Below are 26,627 nucleotides of genomic sequence, written 5' to 3'. Positions count from 1 at the left end.
ACTGATGATATGAAAGACCTGAAATAAACTCACATCTGCACTGTCCTCCCCAAGGTGACCAGAGCAAGAGGTCCAGGGGCTATCTGTTTCATATAAGGAATGCATGTGTATTTAGTGAGAGATATGCATGGATCAATATCTAGTCATATCATGAAAACTAAGTCCATGTATATAGCAAGAGACATACTTCAGCTTAAATATTTATAAGTGAAGGGAACTAATGAACTTTTAGCTGGTCCTTTCCTTTCTTACAAACAGGTTCATGGCTGTGGTCATTGCATGCCAATAATGCAGAGTATGCATGTCTGAAGTCTACGGGCCACAGCAATGCCGACACTTTTAGCATCAGGGCTTTCCCAGCCAGCCACAAAATGTCAAATAACCTGCACTTCCCCTTTTCTGCAAGCACTACAGCCCACATTTCTAGATCCCAAGTGTTTTAATAAATTATAGTTTCATCTCCTCAGTTTCTTATTTAACTCTTTATTCACAGTTTTAAAAAGGAGTAAGTTGCATTTCCCACATGCAGAAACAAAATAAATGATTGTTGGGAAAAAGGAAAACTTTCAACCTGACAGTCAGAAAATCAGTCAGAGAGCTAGAGACATGGATGCTGGTTTCGAACCTCATCTTGGCTGGGGCTTTCCTATAGCCTGGAAGTTTCTGAAGAATACTATTCATTAGTCCAGCCAATGTTTTAATGTTTAACCTTGTTCATTTAGCTGTGGAATGACAATTTTGCCATCTCCCCAAGAAAATGAATTCTAATTCCAAATAAATTACGTTGTTCACAATCTGCTCATGGAAAGAAAAAAAAAAAGGAGTTTGCTGCTTCCGTTAGTTTTGCTGTTCAGTGTGTAAATTCCTCCACACACCTCCGACTTATGTTTTGTAATACCCTAGTTTAATTCTTCCCAATGCTGAACAAGAAACTCCGTAACAGCCTGCCATCTTGTGTTCGCAAAGAAACTGAACACGCTGAAAATGTTTTTAAATCTCCATTTCAGGAGACATAAAGGAGTGGCTATGCTATTAGTGCAATACTGAAGAAGAATGAAGTGCATGAATTATGGAAAAAATACAGTTTCACTTGATAGTTCTAAAAATCGCATTTCTGGAGTAAGTGCTGGGCCTGTCTTTTGCAGCCAGACTTGAGGGACCGCACTACTTCCCCGAGCTCATCTGGCACCGCTGCAACCTGCTGCAATCACCGCTCTTGGTGCGAGTGCCCACTGCGGTTATTGTCATCGTGCCAGCTTGAAAAAAAAGAAAAAAGCAGCGACAGAACAAGCAAAGGTTAGCGATATACCAAGAAAGTTCTTTCTAAAGGAAACTGTCTGCTTCAGAGTATGGAGAGGGTGTAGGACATGTTACTGTCAGCTCGAGGTCTGCTGAGGACCGAGGTGAATCAGGTGGCCCTGGTGATTCGCTTTTCTTCTCCTGCTGTGTTAGGAGGCCCAGCTAAACACATCCCCAGCCACTCCCAACATCTCGCTTGCTGTCAGCATCACTACTTTACTACAACCCCCAGGTGCCACACCGGAGAAAACAGGGCCCCGCGCTTTCACACGCGAGCCGGGGCTTCCTTCGGCCGTGCGCGCCACTTCACATTTATCCGAGTTTAATTCGGTCTGCCGTTTCCCATCGAGTCCGCCCCGGCGCCCCCCGCCATCCCGGTTAACGCCATCGCCGGCCAACGGCCATGTCGCGCCCCTTCCCGCCGCCGCCCGCAACACGGCCGCTGGCCGCGCGCCAGCCCCGCCCCTCGCCGCAGCCACTCGGGGCTCGCCTGGCGCGCGAGCCCCCGCCCCGCCCCGCTCCGCCGCGCGCCCCTCTTCGGCTTCCGTCCCGCTGGCCAACATGGCGCTGGTGCTGACGGTGCGGCGGGGCCGGTGCTGCTTGTGGGCGCTGCGGCGTCAGTGAGTGCGGGGCGGGGGAGGCGGGACCTCGGCGAGCCCGCGGCCCCCGGGCACCGCTGCCGCCGTGGCTCCCCCCTTCCTGCGGGGCGTCGGCCGCGCCTGTGCCCTTCCCCCGCCGCGGTTAACGGCAGCGGGCGGCTGCCAGGGCGGCGGCGGCTGCCCAGGCCTGTTGCGGGGGGAGCCCGGCTGTCCCCAGGGAGGGGGAAGGGGCTCCGCGGGGCCGCCGCCCGGGCCCGTTGCTCGGTACCGCGCTGGGCGGGGGCCGGGAGGGAGGCAGGCAGCGCTCACGGGCACCTCAGGGCCCCCTCGCGCTGCGGCGCTGCGGCCGCGGCTGGCGAGCGGTGCGTGCGGTGCCGTGCATGGAAACGAGCCCTTAGGCTCCCCTCCGGGAGAGCCGGCGCGCTCGCGGTCAGGGAAGGTGTGCGCGTTTTCTCAAGTGGCGGGTGGCAGCATCGCCTGCGGATAGAGAGAGCAAAAATGCACACGGCGGCAAGCGCAGCTAAGAGCAGAGATTCTGTCAGTGTCCCGGGGCCTGACCCCCATCGCTGACTGCCCGCTGCAGCCGCAGCCCCTCAGCCCTGCGTCTGATCCCGTGCGGAAGGTGTTAGTGACCAAGGCAGCCGTTTATTATAACTACAGCAGTTTAGGAAACGTTATCCTCGTTATCGAAGCTGAACTTTGGAGATTTGGTCATGGGGTGTTGGCACCTGGATGGTGCAAGGATGTCTTGCAACTTTTTCACTGATACAGTTTAAGAAGTGCTGGGTTTGATCCAACGTTCAGAACTAGATTTATGTGTTAATTTAAAAGGTTTCAGGAGCTTACTTCTAAAACTTCTTCTGACCACTTAGCCTTCTGTACCTCATTTCTTTAGTACTTTTCAGTCTCGTTTGAGATTTAACTTTTGATTTCCAAAATTCTTCATAGCTCTTCTTTCTCAATATATTTTACATCTGTTCCTCTTGTAGCCTTTCTGTGTATAATCAGCTACTACATTCTGTGTAATCTTTTCTATTTTGTGTTTGTTCCACTCAGATTTCGTGTCTTCTTTCCTGAATACTTTGAAGTCAGTTGCTTTCTCTGTAATAAATGTCAGACATTGGCTGTTCTCTCTGAAAGATTTACCAAAAAAAAAAAAAAAAAAAGCATATTCCAATTCGAATGCTGCTCAGAAAAAAAAGGGGGCAATTTGTTGTTCCCATTATGTCTAAAATGCAAGCCCTTTTAAGGAGAAGCTTGGTACATTTGCTACACCTTCTGTTGTATCTGGTTGTGTCTGTATAATTGTATCGAATACTTCAGAACTGTGTTAGTACTGTCTCTTACTTGAAAATAGAAGTAGTTCAGTTATACCTTAATATACTCTCTGTTTTGTAACAATTCTGTGTGTTTATAATCATACAGACAATGGAACCCAGGACAAAGATTTGTGAAATGTGCTTCAACGACAGGTATGAAGCTGACCTTCTTTAGCTTTTGGGTTTAATTGCCTGTGTAGTGTGGGTGGTTTTACAATTAGTTTTAGATCATTACTTATAGGAAAAGCTACAGTTTTCTTTTCAATAAGTACTCAATATTTATGTAGTTTTCCAAAATCATAGTCTGTACCTGACTTAACAGAAATCATCTTTAATGCATAAGGAAGATTTTGAGTAATTTCCTCTATCATATTTAGTCATACTCAACTTACATGAAAATTATTTATATTTGTGATATTTTCGTCTGAGACCCTTTGTGATAGAAAGGTGGTAATAAGACTTACGAGAACTGTTTTTAAGCATAGTAGTATATAAATGATAGGTGAAAGAAGGTAATATTTAGTAAGATGATTTAAACTAATCCTATTGTCATATGTTCTGAAAAGATACATTTTATAACTCAGAGATATATTATCATTTTGTAGGTTAGTTTTAACCTCTTCAGTTTTGCCTGTGATGCATTTTCCTTATATTTCCTGATATGTTTAATTGCTGTCATAATACTTACAAATCTTGTAAGTCACTGTTTAAAAAGAAAAGATAAAAATACCTTTATTCTTTGTTATTTCTTTGTGACTGCGTGTCAGTGGGGAATAAGTGTTCATTGCATAAATGAGAATAACTTGTCATCTTTTTAGGGTTTTTAATTGTTTCATAGTGAGTCTAGAAAGTACACAGTTAAAATATATGCATCATATTTTACATTTAAGTGCTATTTTAGGATTAGAGTTTATTTCTTGGACTCGAGAAAAAAGCAAATAATTTAAACAAGCTTCTGCATAGTGGCTCTAAGAAAAATGCTCTCAAGACTAGCCTGGAAAGGGTTTTGTGTGAAGCCTATGTTGTTTTCACTATTGAAAGATGTGCATAAAATAAACACTACAAATGATGAAATCTGAATTCTAAAATTTTCCTTATTTCCAGGAATATATTTAAGGATATATTTCTTTAAAAATTTGCTCCAATTCATTCTTTTAAACAGGAAGTCACATCATAAAGAAGATACTGATTGCAAACCGAGGAGAAATTGCATGCAGAGTGATGCGAACAGCAAGGAAAATGGGTGTGAAGTCTGTAGCAGTTTATAGTGAAGCAGACAGAAATTCCTTGCATGTAGCAATGGTGAAGTATATTAATTAAAAGTTTGTGATTGGTTCTGTAAATGTTTCAGTTTGTTATTAGCATTCATTCAGAATAGTACTTTGCTTTAATAAGTTAAATATGAAAAGAAGTGTGTGTGCACTAGTGCAGTTGTTTTTCTCTGTAGAGTTACCATCAAGTTTTCCTAGAGTCAATGAAAAATGTGCTTAGTCTCTGTCTTAATACCTGTCAACAATACAGAAAGTTCAGAAAAATCTGACTTTCTAAACTCCAGAGTAGCCTTTGGGTGTTAGCTGATGGACTCTGATTTTTTTGGGAAGTCAGAATTTGATTCATACAGTAGAGTCTCTACATGAAGAGATGCAACGATTTAAACTGTTGCATGTTAGCAGTTGGTTAAATAGTAAAATGAGGTCAGAAATTGAAGTTTAAAATTGCTATATACTGTCTAATAAATGGTCTGTGGTAATGTTTTTCTTGGTAACAGGCAGATGAAGCATATTGCATTGGTCCAGCACCCTCACAGCAGAGCTACTTGGCCATGGAGAAAATAATGCAGGTCGCCAGGGTCTCAGCAGCACAGGTAAGTAGACCATGGCCTTAAATCTTCTTTTTTACCTGTCATATTTCCATTTTGTGTTTCCCCTAGCACTCTAATGAAGTTTCAGGGTTTTCTAAGCTAAACTAATATACAAATAGGCTGGTAACCTTATTCTATTTTAGGCTGTTCATCCAGGTTATGGTTTCCTCTCAGAAAACACAGAGTTTGCAGAGTTGTGCAAGCAAGAGGGAATCATCTTCATAGGTCCACCTTCATCTGCTATCAGAGATATGGGTATTAAGAGGTATCTGTTTTCTGATTTGTTACTTGGTTATGTAACTTATGGTTTGGCAAAGCTAATTTTGTTACTAATTGATCTTTTTCTCCATAATTATTTTATTCCTTCAATTTTTATTGTCATTTATTTTTATTGCATTCTTCAAAGGAGTAAGCTCCAAGTTCATGGTTGTGGGCTTCCTATAAACATGGGAACAATAAAGACTGTTCAGTTACTAGGGTTTTAATAATTACATACCTAATTGAATCTAGTTATCCAGCTGGACTGAGGCCTTGTAGTGTTATGTAGATAAAGGTTCAGCAATCAGATTGGATCTCTTATGTATTGGTCCCAAATGAATCAGAAGAATGGTGGAAGAGAAGATACTGCAGCAGAGATTATTGTGGCTGACGTAAAATGGTGTCGATACGTTTTGTTCATCACAGAGGATCGTAGTTACTTAGACCAAAGAAATGTTTCCAGGGCTTGAAGTGTAAATCAAGAATATAGAAATAAGCTTATTAGGAAAACATGAACTGTGTAATACTAATTTCATAGAATTAATTTTTTATCACTTACTTATGTGAGGGTAAACTACCTCTGTAACTTAACTAGTTTTACATGCATATTTGATGTTACTGTTATGTGTTTGGGTGCTTTATGTGTGATGTGAATCCAGATACAGTTTGTATCACAAGAAGAGTTTTGCCTTTGTACAACTTTAAATATGATTTTGGCAGGATGCAGTGTTGTAATTTGAAAACATTAGGTTTTGGCCTCTTGATTTCTCCATAAATGTGAGCCAGAAGGTGGGAAAGAATGGTAAGGCTGGAATTGACTGAAACTTTTATCTGGGTGGTTTAGAGAAAAGGTACTCCTATCTAGAGCATTTAATTAATTACAGTCAAATCCTGCCAAACCCACTTATGTAAATAGTCCATTTGAAGTCAGTAGAACTTCTTATACGATGGCAATTAACGATGGGAGCATTTGCAGATTTGGAGCTTATAGTAAGAAAAATATTATTGTTATTCTAAACATTCTGTCAAAATTATTCTGTCAAAGCACTTCCAAAGCTATAATGTCTGCTGCTGGCGTTCCTGTTGTTGAAGGTTATCATGGAGAAGATCAATCAGATGAATGTCTAAAAGAACATGCCAAGAGAATAGGATATCCAGTAATGATTAAAGCTGTTCGTGGAGGTGGAGGAAAGGTAAAGGAACTAATGCAAATCTGTTTATCACACAGTATAAAGTTGTTTTGCCTCAGTTGCTACTAATTGAATAATATAAAAAAAATCCTCTGAAAACAAGGAAACCAGAGAATTACTTTTGGTTAAAATTAATTATTAATAAAATAATGACCAGTACAGCAGTCTGAAATCTCATTTCATCTATTGTGAAGTGCAGTGCCAAATATGTAGGTGGTATAAACTAGTGTTGTTTACTTCAATAGATTTCCAGTAATTTACATAAGCAGAAAATTTGTCTTATAGATTTATTTAGGTGAAATTAAGTGAGTTTAAATAGTTATTTAATGATAGCGTCTGTTGTGACTTTTTCATTAGCAGTGGTAAATGTTGCATAAAAAATTATTAACTAATCAGTAACTAATTTAGTTAACTAATCAGTATCTAGACACCTTTTAACGCATGGTGAATTCCTTGTCTATATCTGATTTTACTCTGATATAAGTTTGTATAAAAATGACATGGTAGAGAATTCTGCTTATTTCTGAAATAGGTATATTTATTTTGTAAGGAAATCAGTTTTTCTTTGCTGGTCTTCGAAAATTTCTATGAGGTTCAAGAGTCATATTGAATTTTGTTCTCATCTGTATCAATGGGATGGCAATATCATTTTATTGTACTTTTAATGTCGCTTTCAGTGGGACTTAATAGGATTATCTTGTTGGAGGTTGATATGCAATTTTGCTAATGGTTAAGAAAGAAGGGAAATGTGTTATTGTTAAGTACATCTGTTTTAGTCATGCTCCTGTTTGCATGCAACAGGGATTTTTATTGTGTACCATACTGTTAGGCATTTAGATCTTATTTTTTGTTCTGTAGGGCATGAGAATTGCTCATTCAGAAAAGGAGTTTCTGGACCAACTAGAATCAGCTAGGAGAGAAGCAAAGAAGTCTTTCAATGATGATGCAATGCTGATAGAGAAATTTGTAGACAATCCAAGGTGAGCAATAGATATTTTTCTGTAAATGGTGTAATGTTTATTATACTGTTGAATAAACGTAGATATTTTGAAAGAAGGATTAAAATGATTCTTGTATGTTTTAATTGCATTGTGGCGTATATTAATGAATAAGAATTGCTTATTCTATGAGGTTTTGAATTTATTATAGTGACTAACACAGGAGTAACATTTAATGATGTTGCTATAGAGTATGTTCCAAGTGTTTTGTACTGTGTTAGGTTATGACATCAATGTTCTTGCTTGGTAAGCGTTCCAAATTCACTTTCCATCCAGAAAGAATCACTTCATAATGCTTTAATTACAGACCTGTGTACGTCATGGTGTTTCTGCTGCCTTCAAATGTCTTAAACTATTTAGTAAATTTTTTTCTGTCTTGATATATTAAATAGAAGTGATAGTGTTTTGACATAGATCTGATATTTTTGTACTTTCCACCGGTCTTTCTTGCCATATCACTTTAAAGATACCATTCATTAGACTGAAACTAGGGGCCTGCTTTTGCTAACAATTGGGCATGGGGAAATCTCACTAAGTTCTTGGAGAATTTCTTTTGCCAACAATCAGATTATCTGAATAGTGACAAGTTATTGTTTATCTTCTATATGGAAGGAATTTCTGCCACTTGGTAGTTGTCTTCTGAAATAGTATGTTGCAATAAATGAAATGCTGCCTCTTATGAATTTCCACACTGGCAGCAAATTACGGGTGAAAACATCATCACAGTCAAGACCAAATAATAGCAAATTTTTACTTGTATTATAATGAAATAACTAATAGAGAGGTAGCAGCCTTTAAATATGTGTCTAGTTTGTTTATTTTTGACCCGTGAGTTTTCATTACAGTAGTTGGAGTTTAGAATCCTACTTCATTTAGAAGATTTACAAAGCCTAATACAGTTGAAATACTGCTGACTGGTGATAGTGACCTCATTTCTACATTTTTGGCTGTTTGAGGGCAGATACTTAAACCTGTAAGAAATTCTATTGAAGTCTTACAGGACTGTGTACAAATTTGAAAGTCTAGGTGAAGTCAGTCACAGAATTGGGGCTTCAGTGATCCTCAGTGAAATACATTGATACATTTATTATTATGAAACAGGCATGTTGAAGTCCAAGTATTTGGTGACCAGCATGGCAATGCAGTCTATTTGTTTGAAAGAGACTGCAGCGTACAAAGAAGACATCAGAAAATCATTGAAGAGGCACCAGGGGTAACCAGAAAGTTCTTACAATCTTTCTTAAAAACTGATATATTTTTAAATTTATTGCTTACTCCCATCTGATTTATCTAGTGGCATTTATTACTTGTATTTATAAATCTCAGTAGCTGTTTTAATTTTGTTGCAGAAGATGTTCTAACTAAAAACAATGACTTCATTTAGGAAAATGATTGTCAGAAAAATTACGTAGATTTCAAACATGATATTGATAGGGATTTTACTACAGTTTCTAAACATCACAAAATATTCATATTTGTAGTAAGTCTGCTATCACTAAAATTTGCAATAATTTGTAATCTTTTGTATTATTTTATTTTCAGCCAGGAATTAATCCTGAAGTTCGAAAGAGACTTGGAGAAGCTGCTGTCAAAGCAGCTAAAGCAGTGAACTATGTGGGAGCAGGTAAGTCTGGAGGTATGGCTGCTCCAGAGCCATCCTCTTAGCTTGATAAGACTTTGAGGCTAAAAGCAAATGGCATGTGGTTGTTCTAGAGTGAGATGCACATTCCAGAATTTTTTGAGGCTTAAGTGAGTAATTGCATAGTTTATTCTGATTTAACGGCAAAATTTAAACTATCGTACCTGGTCTGAGCTCAACAGATGAATATAAAGAAAATATTTTTAGAACAGATGATTGAATCAACTACATTGTTATTGGAAAGTGAGTATTATGAACGTAAGTAAGTTTGAGGAAAGCAAAATCATTTCTCTTTTATCTTATAAAGAATAAAACATAAAGAAAGACATAGGAAAGACATTTAAAACAACTCACTATCTATGAAGTCCACAGTATTTCCCAGATTAAAAAAAACTCGCTGCTAAAATTATTTACTTCTTTTTTTTCACCATTTTCTTTGGATATTTATTTTAAAAAAGTATAGGGCATTTAAATATTTTTTAACAGTCTTGAAGCACTTTTTACAGCTCTGCTGAAATTCAGCTGTTACTCTAGGGACGAATGGTTGTTCAACAGCACAGAATATGTAAATGTGCAAGGAAACAACTCTTCTGTTTTTAGATCTCAATTGTGTAACCCTTTAAGATAATTTGCATAGAATGTAATGAAATTCAGTCTATCCGTTTTAGAAATAATAGCATTGTGATAACATCCAATTCCATGATTTCTGGCAGTTGGCTGATTTAGACCTACTGCTTGGATTAACCCAGCTCTATGGTTCTGTGAAAGCATCTTTCAAAACTACAAATAACTAAGTGTCTTATGTCCATGCCCCAAAAAACTTGTTTCCTCTTACTAAAAACTTTAGGAACAGTGGAATTTATTATGGATTCCCAACATAATTTTTACTTCATGGAGATGAATACCAGACTGCAAGTGGAACACCCAGTTACAGAGATGATCACTGGAACAGACTTGGTGGAATGGCAGCTTAGGGTAAGTAGTAATTGATTTTACATGTAGAATCCCTCATTTCTGGTGAGCAGTATTCTTTGATAATGTCTGCGGGAGATCAGATTTGTTTTCAGGTGCTAATCTCCCATCCAGCTAACCAGGTACAGTTTCCATTGCTCCACAGGAAAATCTTCTTACTCTGATTGGAGAGTATTGTGGAGATGCTCTGAATTCCAGCAAAGACTTCCTGTTTGCGGGGAGGAAAAGTTTGTTTTCCATATGTTTATCCAGGTTATAGAGAATGTAGGAAGTGGGAGGAGTAGGATCCTGATTTTCTCTGTGCCATTCTGAACAATTTTTTTAATTTTCTCTAATTTAAATGTGTAGTGTATCTCTGGCCCAAAAATCATTCCTGGATCAGACCAGAGGAGAAAAACTCTTCACAACAGCATGTGTTTGGTGTTCTACCAGTATATTAACATTCCAGAATAAATGTATAGTTGTGTGCACTGGAAACAGGCTATTTCCTCACACGCCCAATATGCACAGAGGTTACTCACATGTCTGAAGGATAACAGGAAGTTTCAGACCTCAGGGAACTAGAAATTAAAAAACCATTTCTGGCTAGATAAATCTAAAGTGATGAGTACAGCACATAGTGAGCTTAAGTAGATAGGGTGGCAGATTGTTTAGTGTAACCAGAAAAGAAAACTGAACTGGCAAAAGCACAGGAAGAGCTTGTGGATTGCTGACCTGGGAATGGAAGTTGAGCATTGATGAGTGCTGAGTTGGAGCAGGGTTCAAACAATACTGGAAGAAAGAGAAAGAGAGAATGTGGAAAGGTTAAGAGGTCGTGGCATGTGGCTTATTATGAGTCATAATATGTAGAAAATGGTGTCTTTATCAATTCTTTGAGAGATGTTTTTTTGAACCTATGTAGTACTACTGTCTTTCAGAAGTTATATTCTGCTGTCTCTGTTGAAATCCACAGTCCAGTGGCAGAAGGCAGAGTATGGAAAACCCCTGACACTTCAAAAGAGGATGAAATTTTGCTGCTAATCTTCAGTGAGAGCTTGTATTTTCTTGTGTAGATGGGAATTAGATTGCTTGTTAGTTAGTAAAGGGTCTCCTCTCTGTGCTTAGTTGCAGCAGGCTTCTCATTATTATTTTGTTCCTAAAAGTTGGCTTTTTTAATCTCCAACTGGTGTGGTGTTGGTCATATTTTTGTGTTTGAAGTCCTTTGAGGAACAAAATGATTATTACTTACCTATGAAAACTCCTTAAATTGTTAGAAAATTTGAGAAACTTTCCCTTAAATCTGTACAGGTCCCAGAGTACATGAAATAATCAACAGCATAGTTGATCGGGCTTCTACTTAAACATTTAATTATTTTTTAATAAAATCAGTAGAAAGAAATGAAAATATTTTCCATATGCTTTAGCTGTGTGAAATACTACAAGGTCAATTTACTGTAGTAATCCAAAATTCTTTGGCTGGTGACTCTCAGAAAAAAGGAATGAGTAACTTCAGAATTAGTCATTTATGACTTACCACTTCTTTCTCCTAGCTGTTTCTTAACGTGCTTTCTAGTTGTTCATGTCTAGAAGATCTCTAAATCTTCTATGATACATTGACACTCCTTCTAAATACTGCTCTTAGATAACAAGATAGTGTAATGCCCTAGAATTCGGGTTGCTGTCACAAATTCTAATATCATAAATACAGTAGCTGACTTCTTTTTTCTGAACTGAGTCTCTAGAGTTCTTATACAAAAAGTCAGTGCTTGCAAAACCCACTTCTTTGACATAGGGAATAAAGACAATTGCTAGGAAACTGTTGTTTTACATAGAAATAATCTTAATTTCGTTACAAAGCCATAGGTTTTTCTTGCTTGAGATTGCAGCTCTTCTATCTCTGAATGATTGCTGTTCCAAAATATATGACAAAGTGGTCTTGAAATTGTTCAGGCATAGTGTTGCAGCCTAACTACTGCTTCTTGACTGCATTAATTCAGGTATCAAGGCAACCATGTTGTCTGATTTGATATTCTTTTTATTCCTTGAATTGCTGTGTTTATGAAGTTTGCAGTTGTTTCTTCTGCTAAATAGTAGTAAACAGTATGGTGTGCCTGTCTCCAGAGATGCGCGCGTGTGTGTGTACATATACACATGCACATGTATCTTTGTGTATGTCGTGTGTGTGGCTTTTGAGGGGGGAGAGAGAGGGGGGGAGAGAGAGGGGGGGAGAGAGAGGGGGAGAGAGAGAGGGGGAGAGAGAGAGGGGGAGAGAGAGAGGGGGGGGGGAGAGGGGGGGGGGAGAGAGAGAGAGAGAGAGAGAGAGAGAGAGAGAGAGAGAGAGAGAGAGAGAGAGAGAGAGAAGGGGGATGTGTATATAATACCCAAGTGTTTGTATCCAAATGGGAAATACTGATCCTGCATTAAAGAAAAAAGAAATGTTTTCAGGTTGCAGCAGGAGAGAAGATTCCTCTAATGCAGGAGGAGATTCCACTTCGAGGCCATGCATTTGAAGCAAGGATATATGCTGAAGATCCTGATAATAACTTTATGCCAGGGGCTGGGCCCTTGTTGCACTTATCTACCCCACCACCTGACAGTTTCACCAGGATAGAGACTGGAGTCAGACAAGGTAAAACTGAGGACAGCAGTGTAATTCGAAATATTTAATGTCAAAAGGTTTTCTTTTTAAGCATTTCCTTCCTTGGCATAAATAACAGTTTGTCCCACAGGATGTTGTCATAAATACAAATTTCTGCAGAATTATTCTTCCATGTGATTTTTCGTGTACTTTGGTCAATCATTGAATATTTTATTTACCTCTTTCTACGCAGATTGTCCATTGGGTTATTTTGATTATATTCCCATCATAGTTTACCAGTCCTGCAATTCTGATTATGACAAAATCAAATCGGAGTAATTTTTTCTCTGTAAAAGTCTATAGTGAGATTGGTCTTAGAATTGAAATGCTGGGTCACAAGTTAAAAATGAATTTTCTTTAAGGACATGCAGAGACCTGGTTGTAATTGCAATGGAATTTACTGCCATATGCTGGGCGATACTATGTGTACCAACTTTCGGAAGATACATGTCTTAGAAATTTTCTTTTTGTGTTTTAGGTGATGAGGTTTCTGTCCATTATGATCCAATGATTGCAAAGTTAGTTGTTTGGGCTGAGAATCGTCAAGCAGCACTGAGAAAGTTGCAATGCAGTTTGCATCAATATAATGTAAGTAGAAGGAACCCAGTATGATTTCAAATCCATTACATCTTGAACTAACAGCAAACTAATAAAATACTACAATAAAGCAAAAGTGGTTTCACAGAGGGGGCCTGTGTTGTCACTACCATTGCAGATTCATTTATTGTTTGCTGAGGCTATATTTTTCGTAATACGCAAACCATTTTCATCAATGAAGTGAGCAGAGGTGAGTGAAGTTCTGTTTTACACGTGGATTTTTCTTAAATTTGCAATATTTTAAATTGCAATTCGGACTTCATAAAGCAGTAAGTCCAAATGACAAAATATTAAACCATAGTCTGAGCTTTCTCAAAGTTAAAGGAGTCTGCACGTGGAATTTGTGTCAGACGATGTGTAGTTATAATTTCTGGTGTTCAAAAGGATTAGATTTTAGAATATACCTGTGGTAAAGAAAGAGAATTTTTAATGCTATCGATTATTTTTAAGAAGTGTCCCTTTTCCCCAATGAAAATTACAGGTACTATATCTGTTTTCAAAACCAGAATTCAGAAGGTTTGATTTGATGTCAAACTAAATATTATTCACTGCATAATTTACTTAAACTTTTAAATCAACAACATAAGGATGAATGTTGAGTTGGTGAAAATGTTTGGCCCACTATGTTTTAGCTAAAATTTAAGATTACTGCAAGTGAAAGAGATAACTCTGGGGAAAAAAAAAAAGCAGGGAATTCTGTTTTATTATTATTTCAGTCAATAAATGTTGGCAGCACAGTACAGTTAATCACTTTCACTGCTTTCCCTAAAATAACCAGTTATATTTTCCTGTTCTTTTTTTGATTAGATATTTAGGATGACAGAAAATGCATAGAATCTAGTAAATTTATAAAAGTCACGTTTGTTACTATTAAAAGATCAGGTTTGGCATATCTGAAACTGTTTTAGCTCTTTTTAGAAACCTATTCTTTGCGTATTCGGAACATTCTTCTAACTACTCAGAACAGGATTTTCCAAAGAAGTAATTTTTTCTTAAATCACCTCCCATTTCTAATGCTTCTGGGAAAGCTTTTCTTTTCTTTCTTTTTTTTTTTTCTTTTTTTTTCTTTTTTTTTTTTAATAAGAGTAGTGACTTCTTAGGTAATGAAACATGCTGATTGAATTAATTACATTTTCTTGGTAAACTGTGTTTTGCTGATGCTGTTTTAAGAAAGATTAATTCATGTATCAGTTGAACAGAAATCCATGTATTCATTCATAACTTCATTTCAATTTGTTAATATGCTTCTTTTTCTTGACAGATTGTAGGATTAAACACTAATATTGATTTCTTACTGAGCCTCTCGGGACACCCGCAGTTTGAGGCTGGAAACGTGCACACTAATTTCATTCCTCAACACCACGATGAACTGTTTCCAGCCAAAAAGGCAACCCCACATGAAGTTGTATGTCAGGCAGCTCTAGGACTCATACTGAAAGAGAAAATGGTAACAGATGCTTTTAGAGATCAGTCAGGTGGTAAGGATCATGCTTATTTTCCTTTGTTTTATTTTGCTTGTGTGTGGATAAGCAGTGTGGTGAGCTCCTGTACCATTATTTAATTTGTATGCTTTGTCTTCGTCTTACTTTGTTCCTGCTGAGGGTTTTGCGTTCTAGCATCTGTCTGATATTCACAGGCAGGGCAGACTACAATTTTTGTTAAGAGACAGATAATGAATATATCACCACTGTAATGTACAGAGTGCTTCCCTTGATAGAGAGTCAGTACCCAAAAGATCTTGGGATCCAAGTTCATAATCTGTGTCACTGTGTCCTCTTCCGCTCTTCAAGTACAAATGGGAACTATTGGTTACTGTTATTCCTACAGTCGGTCCAAGGCCATCAGAGTTAAAAAATGACTCAGATAGGATTGGGAGAGGTGGTAGGTTTAATGGAGTGAACAGAACTGCAGGAGCTGAAAATTCCTGAGTTCTAATACTGTGATTTTGAATATACCGAAAACCACAAGGACGTGATTCATAATTTACTGAAACAAATGGAAAGACTCTAAATTGAAAAGAGGTTTTTGAGTTACTCTTTTCCAAGTCTAGGTGTTCATATCTGTTCAAAGGAAGATATTTATAATGATGTGTTTGAGGGTTAAAAGTATAAGCTGTTAGTATCTAGACCAATGGGGAATGTGATTGCTATTAACAAAAGTTTCATACAAATCTAATGTATGCTGCCAACAACCTTGTTAATTTTATTTCTTCTTCCATTTTGACTATCCTGGAAACATGGAAAACTGGCATTAGAGAAAATCACATATGTCAGGAAGCCCGCCTGTACCCTTGCTTTAAGAGAGGATAAATTAATTGGGCGGTATCTGATAGCTGTGTATCTTATCCATTCTCAAAAACAGCAGGCAAAGGAAAAGCCATCAACATTCCCAGGCAGCCTGTTGCCATGCTAATAGTAGGCATAGGACTGTGACTTTTATGGTGTAAGTTCCAAGTGTTGTCTTTTGTCCAAACAGAATGAAAGTAACATGTCCTTATATTTTGTGTTTTAGATAAATTCTCACCATTTGCATCTAGTAGTGGCAGAAGAATAAATATATTGTATACTAGAAAACTGTCTCTTCTGGATGGGGAAAACAGTAAGTGAATAACTAACAGTGCAAGAGGGGAGGGAAAATACTTCATGGACAAAGTTATTTCAACTGATGTATGAAAATTAAGGCTAAGAAATAGCAAATAGAAGCAGTATGAGTTTTATGCAATTTAAGCTGGGAAGAAAATTCACAAAGTTGCATGGTTAATTATTAAATCAGTGCCCTCAGATCTTGAGGAAGTATAAACCAAATAAAAATGTCAGTAATCATGTTCATCATCTAAATATGGTTGAGTGTTTAGAAGTGCCATCAACTTTTTTTTGACTTCTCTTTGGTGTGGAAATGTTCAGCACTTTTTCCCATCAAAAATCTGTTTTCTGTCCAGATAGCTTAATATTGATTTCAGAGCGTAACTTCAGATGTTCAGCTTTGGAAAAAGGTTGTCTAATAGTCAGTACTAGCTGTCACAAATCTGCAGTGTCTGCTAGGCTAATCTGAGAACAATTGTTCTTGTCTTAGTATTGGGAGGTCTCTTTTTATCAAAAAAAGATATTTGGAATATTGTTTATATGTTGTTATTCCCTAGGTACTGTAATTAAATCTACTTATATATATTTTGTTTTATTAAACAGTTGTGGACATAACTGTAAATTACAATCAAGAAGGGTCATACAGCATGCAGGTATAAATCCTTTTTTTTTTTTTCACCAGATACTTTGTTAGATGAAAGTAGAGTCAGTTTCTGGTAGACTTCTGTTGGTATCAGCTGTTACTAAGGTTGCTGGATAATCACCAATATAGGATTCTATTTTTGGTTTACTTGCAGGCATGGTAGACTCTGATAGTCTGGCCTGAAATTATCTGTGCTAGATGCTGGATTGGGTGGAAGATCTGCTAAAATGCTTCTGAAACTAAGGCTAAGAAAAGCATTTGCTTTTCTGGTGTTTAAAGTTCTGACTTTGTTTTCTCTCCTGTAAATTTGCTTTTATAAAACCTTGGAGGTTAGATTTAAATCAGCATTTAAAAAGACTTTTTCCGCAGGACTCCTGCTTTATTCTATGCATGAGATGGACCTGCTGTGGGATAAATAAAAGCTCTGCAGAGCACTGTCTGTAAGATAATACTTTTTCTTTGATGACAGAAATTGGAAACTGTTTACCAAATGTGATAAGGAATAATCAGAATAGTAGAGTGTTATGGTTAAATAATTGAGTGCTGCCCGGTAGAATTGGCTTCTATCTCTGTTTGCACTATAGAGGGCCTACAGGAGACTAGTCAAAACACTTAAATATAGGGTGTTGTGGGTTTTAGGGGGGGGTTGGGGTTTTTTTTGTGGTAGTCTCTAATTGTGTGGCTTATAAGAGTTCTGTTTTGCTGAGTATTGAACATATCCCATGTACCACATGGAGTCAAATAAGATCTCCTAATGGATTACATCTTAAATTTGGCAGACAAAATGAATACTTAATAACTCAATCTCTCTGCATTTCCATTTCTTGTTTCTAAAATTCAGAAAATGGGCGTTATGAGAATAAGTCAATATTTGTGAACTGCCTAGACTCTACAGAGATGAGCTTAGTGGAAAAATACTGAGTATAACCACATATCAGATAACTCAGACCCTTATGCCCCTATTTTTGCTGATCTGAATACTTATATAATCCACATCCCTCAGATAATTCCTAGGTTATTTTAATATATTGATTATACATGTAATGCTGGAGAGCTTTACATTTTATGTTTATCCTGTATAGGTAATGTCAGCAAAAAAAGAAAAAGAGGCTGGAAGGAATGTAAGGTGGGGCCTTCTGGGGAGGGGGAATGTAGACTCCCAGGGAGGAAGGAAGAATGGGAGCTGAGATGGGATGGAGAGAAGCTGGAGGTAACAGATGAGAAGACAGAATCCCACGTGCTTCAGGAGTTGATCAAGAGGAAGAGGAAAGTGCCTTGCAAGTGCTACAAAACCTGCCGTGGGGCCCATCGGCTAGAGCAGCTTGCTGGGCCATGGAACCAGCAAGCACTCACAGTGCTGCCCTGGGTACTGACCTGACTTACACCCCTTCTCAGGACACTGATAAACCAAAGGATATTTTCTCAGGGATCAGTTTCAGATCAGCACGATCCATTCAGTGCGCTTGATAAGGCCTTTGTTCAGTGGAAAAAGTAATATGTGACTGTATAAGTAAAGACTGAATTTAATCTCTACACGTAGCATTCTTAAAGATTAGCAAGTCTCTAATTCTATGCTCAGTGATGTCAAACTTGTACTTAAAGCGTCAGTTAAATGTAATGCACTTGATATTCTTACTGTCCTTGTATTCCGAATTTGCTGCAGAGGTGCAATTTACACTGACTTAGATGAAAGGCTTACCTACAAAAAACAACCTATTTGGTCCTTCTTTTGTTGTTTGGTTGTCTAATTGACCCTGCCTGCTTCCATTACTGATCTCCTCTGCTCCTTCGTAGGTGTACTGAATATATTTTAGTTTTTGTATTATAAGCTTCCAAGAGTGAGAAACTTTCCTGTCTTTTGGAAAGCATTGTGGAAACTTACCATGTGAGGTAAATAGTATGGGTATTTCAGTCTGAGCAAAGTCAAGACATTAGGACAAGTTAAAAATACTAGATCCTGATGGCATCACTTACAGGCTATTCTGATTTTTTTCTTCTTGAGAAATACCATACCCTTGTATTTTGCTGAGTACTATTGTGCAGTTTATGATAAAAAATTGTCCTGGGAGAGCATATTAGCTGATCCTCTCAGCTGACTGCATTGGATACTGAACACATTCTATTAATTGAAAAATAAAGAATACGTAAGATTTAGAAATATATATTTTTTTTTAATTTCAGAATTATCTATGAAGAATCACAGGTTGTGAGAGTATACAGTAAAGCCTAACTTCTGTTTTATTGTATTACACTTCATGAAGGGGTAGGCTTTGTCCTTATAAAAGCTTTTTATTTTCAGATTAAAGATAAAATGTTCCTGATTTCTGGAGATATCTTCAATGAAGGCGATTCTGTTTACTTGAGGTCTTCAGTAAATGGAACAGTTTGTAAGTCCAAATTGGTCATTTTGGACAACACCATTTATCTCTTCTCTCCGGTAAAGTTCCTGTTTTTATTATCACAAGTATAGAATCTCAGCTAAGCATAGTTTTACTGGTCTAAATGAACAATATAAATTGCAAGGGAGTGTGGAAGAGAATCATAATTTCAAGAATCTTTTTTTTTATATACTGGTGCATAATGTTGTTGGATTTATAACCAGGTTATTAGAGGTTGTTGCTTATGATCTGTGAGTGAGTGATTACCTGTGCAATGAAAAAATGCAATTATCTGAATCAAAGGAGTTGCAACTGATGGTGCTGGGGGAACACCCTTGCCCATATTAAAATGGTCACATATCTGAGCTTGTCTTAGAATAGTAGCAATGATTTGCAACTGAAAAGTATTTGAAGGTGCTTGTAACTCTGATACTTTTATTTCAGTATATTTCATTTTTTAAATTAAACGATGAGAGAAATCAAGATGGGTCTGAAGGAGGGTAACTTCAGCTAATATTAGAAAATTGGAATTACAAGTTACTGTGGTATTATCTGCATTGCATTAGTAATGACATTTGAAAGAGGAGGTACCCTAATTTGCATGATTAAGCTGGTAATTTTTTATTGCAGTAAGAAAGATTACAGGGGCTTAAAGTAACTCAATAATAAATGTAATCTAAAATCTAAATAAGTAAATAAATTATTGTGTGTTTAATAATTAACCTCTATCTCTGAGACACACAAGACTTTCAGCAGCATGCAGTGAAAACTTTGCTGCTCCAGTGATGAGGACAAAATAGCTCATGCTGAAATAGCAAAGTTCAGTTTTCCTGTGGTATCAAAGTGGAGTCTGAGGTGAGGGATCTGGAGTAAATCACAGGAGCTTTAGGGTAGGAGGTGGGGGAGAATGAGTCTCCAGGAGCTCTGGATAGCAAGTCTGGGAGGAATTAGGGGATTTTGGAAGAAAGTGGGAAATTCTAACTCAGCTTAGCACTGAATCCATTTTATTGTGGATTATGGAATATCCTCCATATTGACAGCAGTTGGTGATGAAGATGCCAGTCTCCTCCCCACTTATTGCAGTGGCCTGCTCACCCTTTCCTTGGGCAAATAGCCTTTACTCATTTTCTAAAACCTTCTGTGCTGTTGCTGCATGAATAGGGAAGGTGTGGGTTTGGAACAAAGATCTGTGTGGATCCTCCTTTCTCCACAGGGGAAGCTGCTTTCTTGCTGCTACTTCAGCAGCAGCAGGCCTAGCTTTTGAGGACTTTGACATTGGCAAAGAAGTCAGCGTGCCCACAGTCCTTTTGCTGCCCTGGCTGCAGTAGTCTGCCACCTTACACAACTGACTAGTTTGCCTCTGCATAAAGCTGGGCCTGCTCTGTCCATGTATGTCAGTGTGTGTATTAGTGATATTATTTCTTGTTGTTAATTCAGGCATCTTTTTTTTTTTTTTTTTGGTAGGAAGGTAATGCTCAGATTGGCCTTCCTGTCCCCAAGTACTTATCTGCGATGAGTTCAGTGGGAATGCAAGGTGGTGCCGTAGCGCCCATGACTGGCACAATTGAAAAGGTAATTATAATGCTATAAGTAGGAAAATGAATTCTCCAACATATACCCAAGTTCAGTCTTCCAGCACTGGTGCTGTATTGCCAGGAAAGAGTCAGGGCTGAACATGTCACTTCTGTGTGGCTGCTCCCAAATGAAAAAATCCCTGTTTAGTCTGCTTATCAGTAGCCGTGCAAGAGTGTTTCAGGCAACTAGTCTCCTTTCCCAGAGCTCAGAAAAATCTGAATATTTAACTAATCCTACCATTTGAATAAATTTGTTTCTTCATTGTGATTACTTTCTAAGCCAAAGGCCCCTGAAGTGTTATGCAGGCTGTTTGACCTGCGTCATCCAACCAAAAGAATGAGATGATGGATGCACCTGCCAAAAAAAGTTAAGCTCAGAAATGCCTTTTCTGTTCAGCTCTGTGTTTTGTTGTTTTGGAGAAGAAAGGCCCAGAAGTATAGAAGTATAAAGAAGGATATAAATGGAATTTAGGCATATAAATATATCATCCAAACGTGCCTTAAGTTCAGCTTCTGGGTGGTCTCAATCCAGTGGTAGTTTAGTTTAAGGTACATAAAGCAATCTGTTAAATGAGAACCAAAACCCAGGGTCCCCTTTTTCACTTTCCAGATAAGGCACTTCCAATACTCAGTTCAAGTCATATTCCCTCGTGTTAATTTTCTTTTCCTCTAGCTCAGCAAGTGTTGCGCACTTTTTCATACTGTGGAGAAGTTTCAACAGAAGGGAGATTTCCAGGATAGTTTGGTAGTTTTTGGAATTCTCCTAGAGATAAAAGAGCACGAACCCTTTCAGAGGGAGGAGTACACTGAATGTAATCTCCTGTCTCCTGAGTGAATGCTCTAACTCAGGGTTATTGCAGAAATAATAAATGTCTCCAGCAATCTTCTCTGTGTTTTAAAAACAACTTTAGTGACTGACCCCGGGAAGAGGTTCTGAGCTTTCTCTCTCAGAATAGAAGCTCTTAAGCCAGAAAGACTAGAATATACCTTGTCTTTTAGTGTTTCCTCTTTGAAATGGCTTCCTGCTCCTCTTGCTAAGCTGTTAGTGAACCTTTTTCCACAGCCTCTGCCTTCCCCTGAGTATTATGTAGGAAACTCAGATACGCAACTCAACATAATAAAGATATTATGAGGTTTTGCAAAACCACAGTCACTCAGTATATCCAACCAGAGACCTTTGCCTCTTGTGCTAATCAAGATGCATATGATGATTTTTAATGGTACAGACATACATGATTTTTCCCCTATTTTTGCTTGCCTTTGTAGGTGTTCGTGAAAGCAGGGGATAAGGTTCAGATTGGAGACCCTCTAATGGTTATGATAGCTATGAAAATGGAGGTGAGTGACATTAAAAAAAAGGTTTAAATTACAGAGAAAATAAAAATATGGTGATACTTCAATCAGTTTTGGTTGAATTATTGAAGTTTGGTGCAGATTCTGGCTTGAGTAGATGTCAGTATTGCCTCGTACGCTGTGAAATGAGTGTTGTGTCTGACTAGATTTTAGAGGATTACATTTGCTGTTATTTTATTAATAAAGAATGTTTATATAATCTGTGGTGTTTTTCAGATGTTTTAACATTCATTTGGCAGGCTTTGCAAATCCTTCTGTTCCCTCCCAACGAGCTAATAATCCTTTCTTTTTTCTAAGACCACTTAGGTATATTTCTTGGTCTCTCTCTGTAGTATAAGCATATTATTCTAATGCCTGCACTTACTTCATGCAGAAACTTAGCTGATGGTGACTGCATAAATATGCCCAGGATTTTCTTGTTTATAATGTGTTTTTTATTATTTACATAAAGCTTTACCAAGAGTAAACTAAAGATTCTTTGTAACTGACCCTGTGGCATTCAGTGGAATAGTATTTTAGCCATTATATCACCTGTTACGTTGCTTGACATTGGCTAAAATTGTTTGGTATAGTTTCTGTAGCCCATACTGATTGGGTTTGGGTCTGTTCATTTATTTTACAGCTCAATTTGCAGTAGTAAAATTACAGTTGTTGAGAAAATATGTTTTTCCCTATCATGGCCTTTTATAAGGCATCTGTGCACTAAGAAAAGAATTACAAATTCTTTGAGATTGTGTGGTAAATGTTTGTGCCTCTCCAGCTGATATCGCAGATTGACATTACCTGAGTGGTTCTCTGGGTTTTTTTTTTTTTCAGTGCTATTTTAAATATAAAATGTAAAATTTCAAAACCAGATTCTTATTTAAATGAATCCTTGCTAAGATATGAGTAACTAATGTCTGTTATTAAATGTTTTGATGTTAAAGTAACCCTCTAGAAAATTATCTAGAAACAAAACTTCAATGGAAAACTAACCTGATGTAATAACAAGTAGGCCAATTTGGACACTGGAGTGTAAACATACTATTCCTTCAGTGTCATTAATAGCTGTATTTGTATTTCAACTGGGTTTTGCCTAAATCTGTTTGATAAAGATCCCTCTTGGCCAGCAGACAAAAATGTCTGTAGTAAATGTGCAGATTCCTCTTAAGGGAACAGATCTGTTATATGACTGACATATTGGACTAAAACTGTATTGTTTTTGGCTGATACCTAGCACTTTAGCAAAAAGTATCAGTGAAGTAAAATAACATTCATGCTTCAAAATGTAACATTAAATAGCATTTTTATCCCCAGTATATTTATCAAAATAAATATTGATCAGGAAATAAAATTTGAAAAAGGACAGAGGTAACATTTTTAGAAGGCTTAAAATAAATATACATGTGTTGGAGGAAGTGATTAAGTGTGTTTTGTTTTAATTGCACCAAAAAGTAATATTAGCATTTGCTGTAGAAAGAGAAGAGGACTGTAAAAATATTCTGCTGGTTCACTATTGATCTGTTCATATGCAGCATACCATAAGGGCTCCAAAGGCAGGAGTGATAAAAAAGGTTAATTTCCAAGAAGGTGAACAAGCCAACAGACATGCTTCTCTAGTTGAATTTGTGGATGAAGGGTCTGAGTCAAAATAAGATTCAAGGAAGGTACATTTTACTAAGAAGAAGGTGTCTTCGTATTTTCAGCAAACTGTTTTGTAAAGTGGATTGGGGAATGGTTTCCTCTGCAATCCCTGAATAATTTGACTGTCAATTGGGCTAACTTTGCTGAAATATTGGATATCACTATACTGTAATCATGTGTATATAACTAATGGACCTACATGATTGTTACTGAATAGTTGTGTTTGCCTGTGTAAAGGTACTGGTCTGGAAAATGATGTTGACCTCTGTTTGTAAGGACTGTAATTTGCCAAGAGCGAGGGTTCCTTTTGCCTACTTCTTCATTCATGGCTGCCTTTTTTTCTCTGAGATGTGAGAACATTGATTGAAGAGAGATCTGAAAGGTGACAAGTATTTTATAAATTCATTTCTCAGGCAAAATTCCTGTTTGTGGCTTGTCATTTTGCCTGAATAAGGAATTCAGGATAGTTCCTTAGCCTGTGCACGCTCTAAGTCACTGTCTTTTGGTGCTTCTAGTTTCCCATTTACCTCAGCTAGTAGTGAAAACTCTGTATTTCAACAATTATTTTAAAATACTTTGAAATATCTGATTAAAAAGCAGTCTAAAAATGCATATTTGCATTTGCTACACTAATCAAAGTTGGAATGTGACTGTTTTACAAAAAGAGCACTTGATCTTTAAAGACGAAGTAGTAGCACAGAAAAACAATGATCTTATTTAATGATTAAAATGTGTGCCAAAATAAAAGATTGACTTCAAAATTCACATTATTTTTTTCATATTACTCATCTTCCAGTATGTCGCTTATTGGCCAGAATGAAGTATACTATGTCTTTATAACATGAAATATGACTAAGAGTAGTCCCTGTTTCTTTTGTATCTGCAATCTTGCAGAGGGGAAAATGGGCCTTTTTTCATATCCAAAGATAATATTAGGCAGACACAGCATATTGATTGTTTATCATAAATTTATTTTAACTTGTTCAAAAAGCACCTCAGAAATACAGGAAAAGGGAAGGAAAAATGCATGTTTTAATTGTTACTAACTTCCATTATTGTGAAGTTCTGCTTGTCATACGAACTTTTGGTACGTTGATATAAGACCTTAGCACAGTTTTGTAGCGTGGTTTATACTGCAGACAGGGAAAGATATAGATGCTACAGTGATCCCAATTGTGTAGATGCATCTGTGCAAATGGATCTTTATCTGAAATCCTATTTCAGAATCAATATACAATATTATGAGGAATTCTCTAATCTGATTCTGTAACTGTGCAGCCTGGTCTGCAATGCAGACAAAAAGCGTATAAATATAATGGGTCTATATGGTCTGTATATTAAAAATAGAGTAATACTTTTCAAGTTTCCTTGTAGTCCAGTGGCCACCTAACAAAAAAATGTACTACCCCAGGACTATCTTGTAGAGTGTTGTCACAGTGATTTTTATCCACAACCAAATAAAAATTAAGCTTAACTTTGAATGTTTGTTTTCATTTTTCTCCATTTTGTTCTTTCCTTGGTTGCTTATCTGAAAATGTTTATGTATGAGAGGGCTTTAAGCAGCTGTTTTGCATATCATCTTCTGATATCTTGCCGTCCATGATCTGCAGATCACAATTAGGGAGTGCTAACCTAGCCAGTCATAGTCGATTTCACTGCAGGTAAGTTTAATGGCTTGCTTTATCTAAATATTGGATCTGCATCCAAAAAAAGGAAGTCACTGCTGAAGAGAGACAGCAGTTTGGCATTTAAAGTATGTTTTTTCTACTTGACATTGTTGTCTTCCTAGATCTACCATCGCATATACACTGAATCTGTAGCAAAACAGTGAACCACATAGCAGGAGGTTCTCTGTCCACTAAATCTGCACTGCTTGCTTCATCCAACCAATGGAAAAGAGCATGTTCCTCAGAAGCTGACAAAATATCTGGGTTGGGAATGAAGGGAGACAAATCATTTTGTCAGTTTTAAGTTTTCTTTTACTTCTGAAAATTAGCTGTTAATTTTTTTCCCTCTCTGTAAGTTTCCCTCTCGAGAGAATTTTCAGTTTTCAAGTAGTGGTTTTTATTATTTCAGAATTTATGCCCTTAGCAAATCTCTTGCAGCAGTCACTGTCAGAATTTGAGCATTTGAAATGTTGTGCTGCAGTGCAATTTGATTGAACTGTTAGAGATGCACAAAGAATTGTTAAAGACAGGTTCTTCTTGTAATCCAGAATTTTAATTTACCAAATATCCAGAAAATTTCTGTCTATTACAAATGCGAAATGTGAAACATTTCCTTGTGTTATAAATGTGATTGAAAACAGGCGTATGATAATAAAATAGCAGTAACCAAGTTGTTGAATGCAGAACAGCCAGTGGTAGAGGAAGAAAACAATGGGTAAGTGGTTAAAATGTAATATTCTAGTACTTGAGTTAAAAGGACAATCTCTGCCAGCCATTAGTTATCAATATACCTTTGCAAAGAATGCTGCAGATACTATAGAAACAATGAATTTGAACTGATTCTGACTGTAATGATACAGTCTGACACTGCAGGAGGAGAGGGGACTGGATCATGGGATATGTAGTTTAGCCACAAATGATAGCCTATAGGCAAGAACGAGGGCGTTAGCGTTTCAAACTATGACTTCCGACAGACAGCATCAGAGAGTAATGCTCTCAGCAGGCTTACTGGTCAGCTTGTTATATCAAGCATGTAACAACCTGCTGGCAGTGTGAATGTTGCCATGCCAAATTATAGCATGCAGTCACAGACACAGACACACACACACACACACACACACACAGAGCTGGTGTAAATTACCAATCACTGGAGCTTAAACCCAATGAAGATCTGTGGCATGGAGCCTGAATTCATGCTGAATTAGCGATTAGGACATAGGGAGTGGAAAGCAGGAGAGCAGGAGAGTATTCTCATTTCAGCCACTGACTCACCATGCCTTCAGGCAAGTCACTTGATGGATATTTGCCTTTGTTTCCTTCTGTGTAGTGAGGATAATGGTACTCAAAGCACTGGAAAATTTGTGGATGCAAACTTTTATAAATAATTCTTTTCCATGCTTACTGGTAAAATTGTAATTTCAGATGTAGATTTTATTATTACCTATAATCTTTTACATT

The 26,627-nt window shown here is 37.5% G+C and overlaps 1 protein-coding gene across 3 annotated transcripts; it reads left to right on the top strand.

Moving 5' to 3' along the window:
- The first annotated feature begins 1,773 nt into the window (after positions 1-1,773).
- Positions 1,774-24,983, top strand: MCCC1 (methylcrotonyl-CoA carboxylase subunit 1). 3 transcript variants are annotated; one of them, XM_026094807.2, is made up of 19 exons: positions 1,774-1,919; positions 3,324-3,370; positions 4,380-4,519; positions 4,986-5,081; positions 5,222-5,343; positions 6,382-6,529; positions 7,385-7,506; positions 8,626-8,737; positions 9,067-9,148; positions 10,011-10,138; positions 12,560-12,743; positions 13,231-13,340; positions 14,611-14,827; positions 15,861-15,947; positions 16,535-16,584; positions 18,874-19,011; positions 20,417-20,524; positions 21,793-21,864; positions 23,394-24,983. In XM_026094807.2, exons 1-19 carry the CDS (start codon positions 1,861-1,863, stop codon positions 23,511-23,513), a joined length of 2,142 nt encoding a protein of 713 aa, XP_025950592.2. In that variant the 5' UTR covers positions 1,774-1,860; the 3' UTR covers positions 23,514-24,983. The 3 variants fall into 3 exon arrangements, with proteins under 3 accessions (XP_025950592.2, XP_025950593.2, XP_025950594.1); XM_026094809.2 differs by lacking the exon at positions 1,774-1,919 and adding an exon at positions 2,144-2,162; XM_026094808.2 differs by lacking the exons at positions 18,874-19,011; positions 20,417-20,524; positions 21,793-21,864; positions 23,394-24,983 and adding an exon at positions 16,944-18,365.
- The last annotated feature ends 1,644 nt before the right edge of the window (positions 24,984-26,627 follow it).

This window comes from Dromaius novaehollandiae, chromosome 9 (genome assembly GCF_036370855.1).
Source record: "Dromaius novaehollandiae isolate bDroNov1 chromosome 9, bDroNov1.hap1, whole genome shotgun sequence".
NCBI classification, from domain to species: Eukaryota; Metazoa; Chordata; class Aves; order Casuariiformes; family Dromaiidae; genus Dromaius; species Dromaius novaehollandiae.
The sequence above is the reverse complement of the archived record's forward strand: the minus strand, read 5'-3'. Positions and strand labels throughout refer to the sequence as shown.

What these genes read in the sequence shown, in the direction of transcription:
- MCCC1 (XM_026094807.2), top strand. Translation starts at nt 1,861, where the DNA reads ATGGCGCTGGTGCTGACGGTGCGGCGGGGCCGGTGCTGCTTGTGGGCG. An exon ending in TTTTAGAGATCAGTCAGGTG is followed by an intron (nt 14,828 to 15,860) that starts GTAAGGATCATG and finishes TTTGTGTTTTAG; the next exon opens with ATAAATTCTCACCATTTGCA. An exon ending in CCATTTATCTCTTCTCTCCG is followed by an intron (nt 19,012 to 20,416) that starts GTAAAGTTCCTG and finishes TTTTTTTGGTAG; the next exon opens with GAAGGTAATGCTCAGATTGG.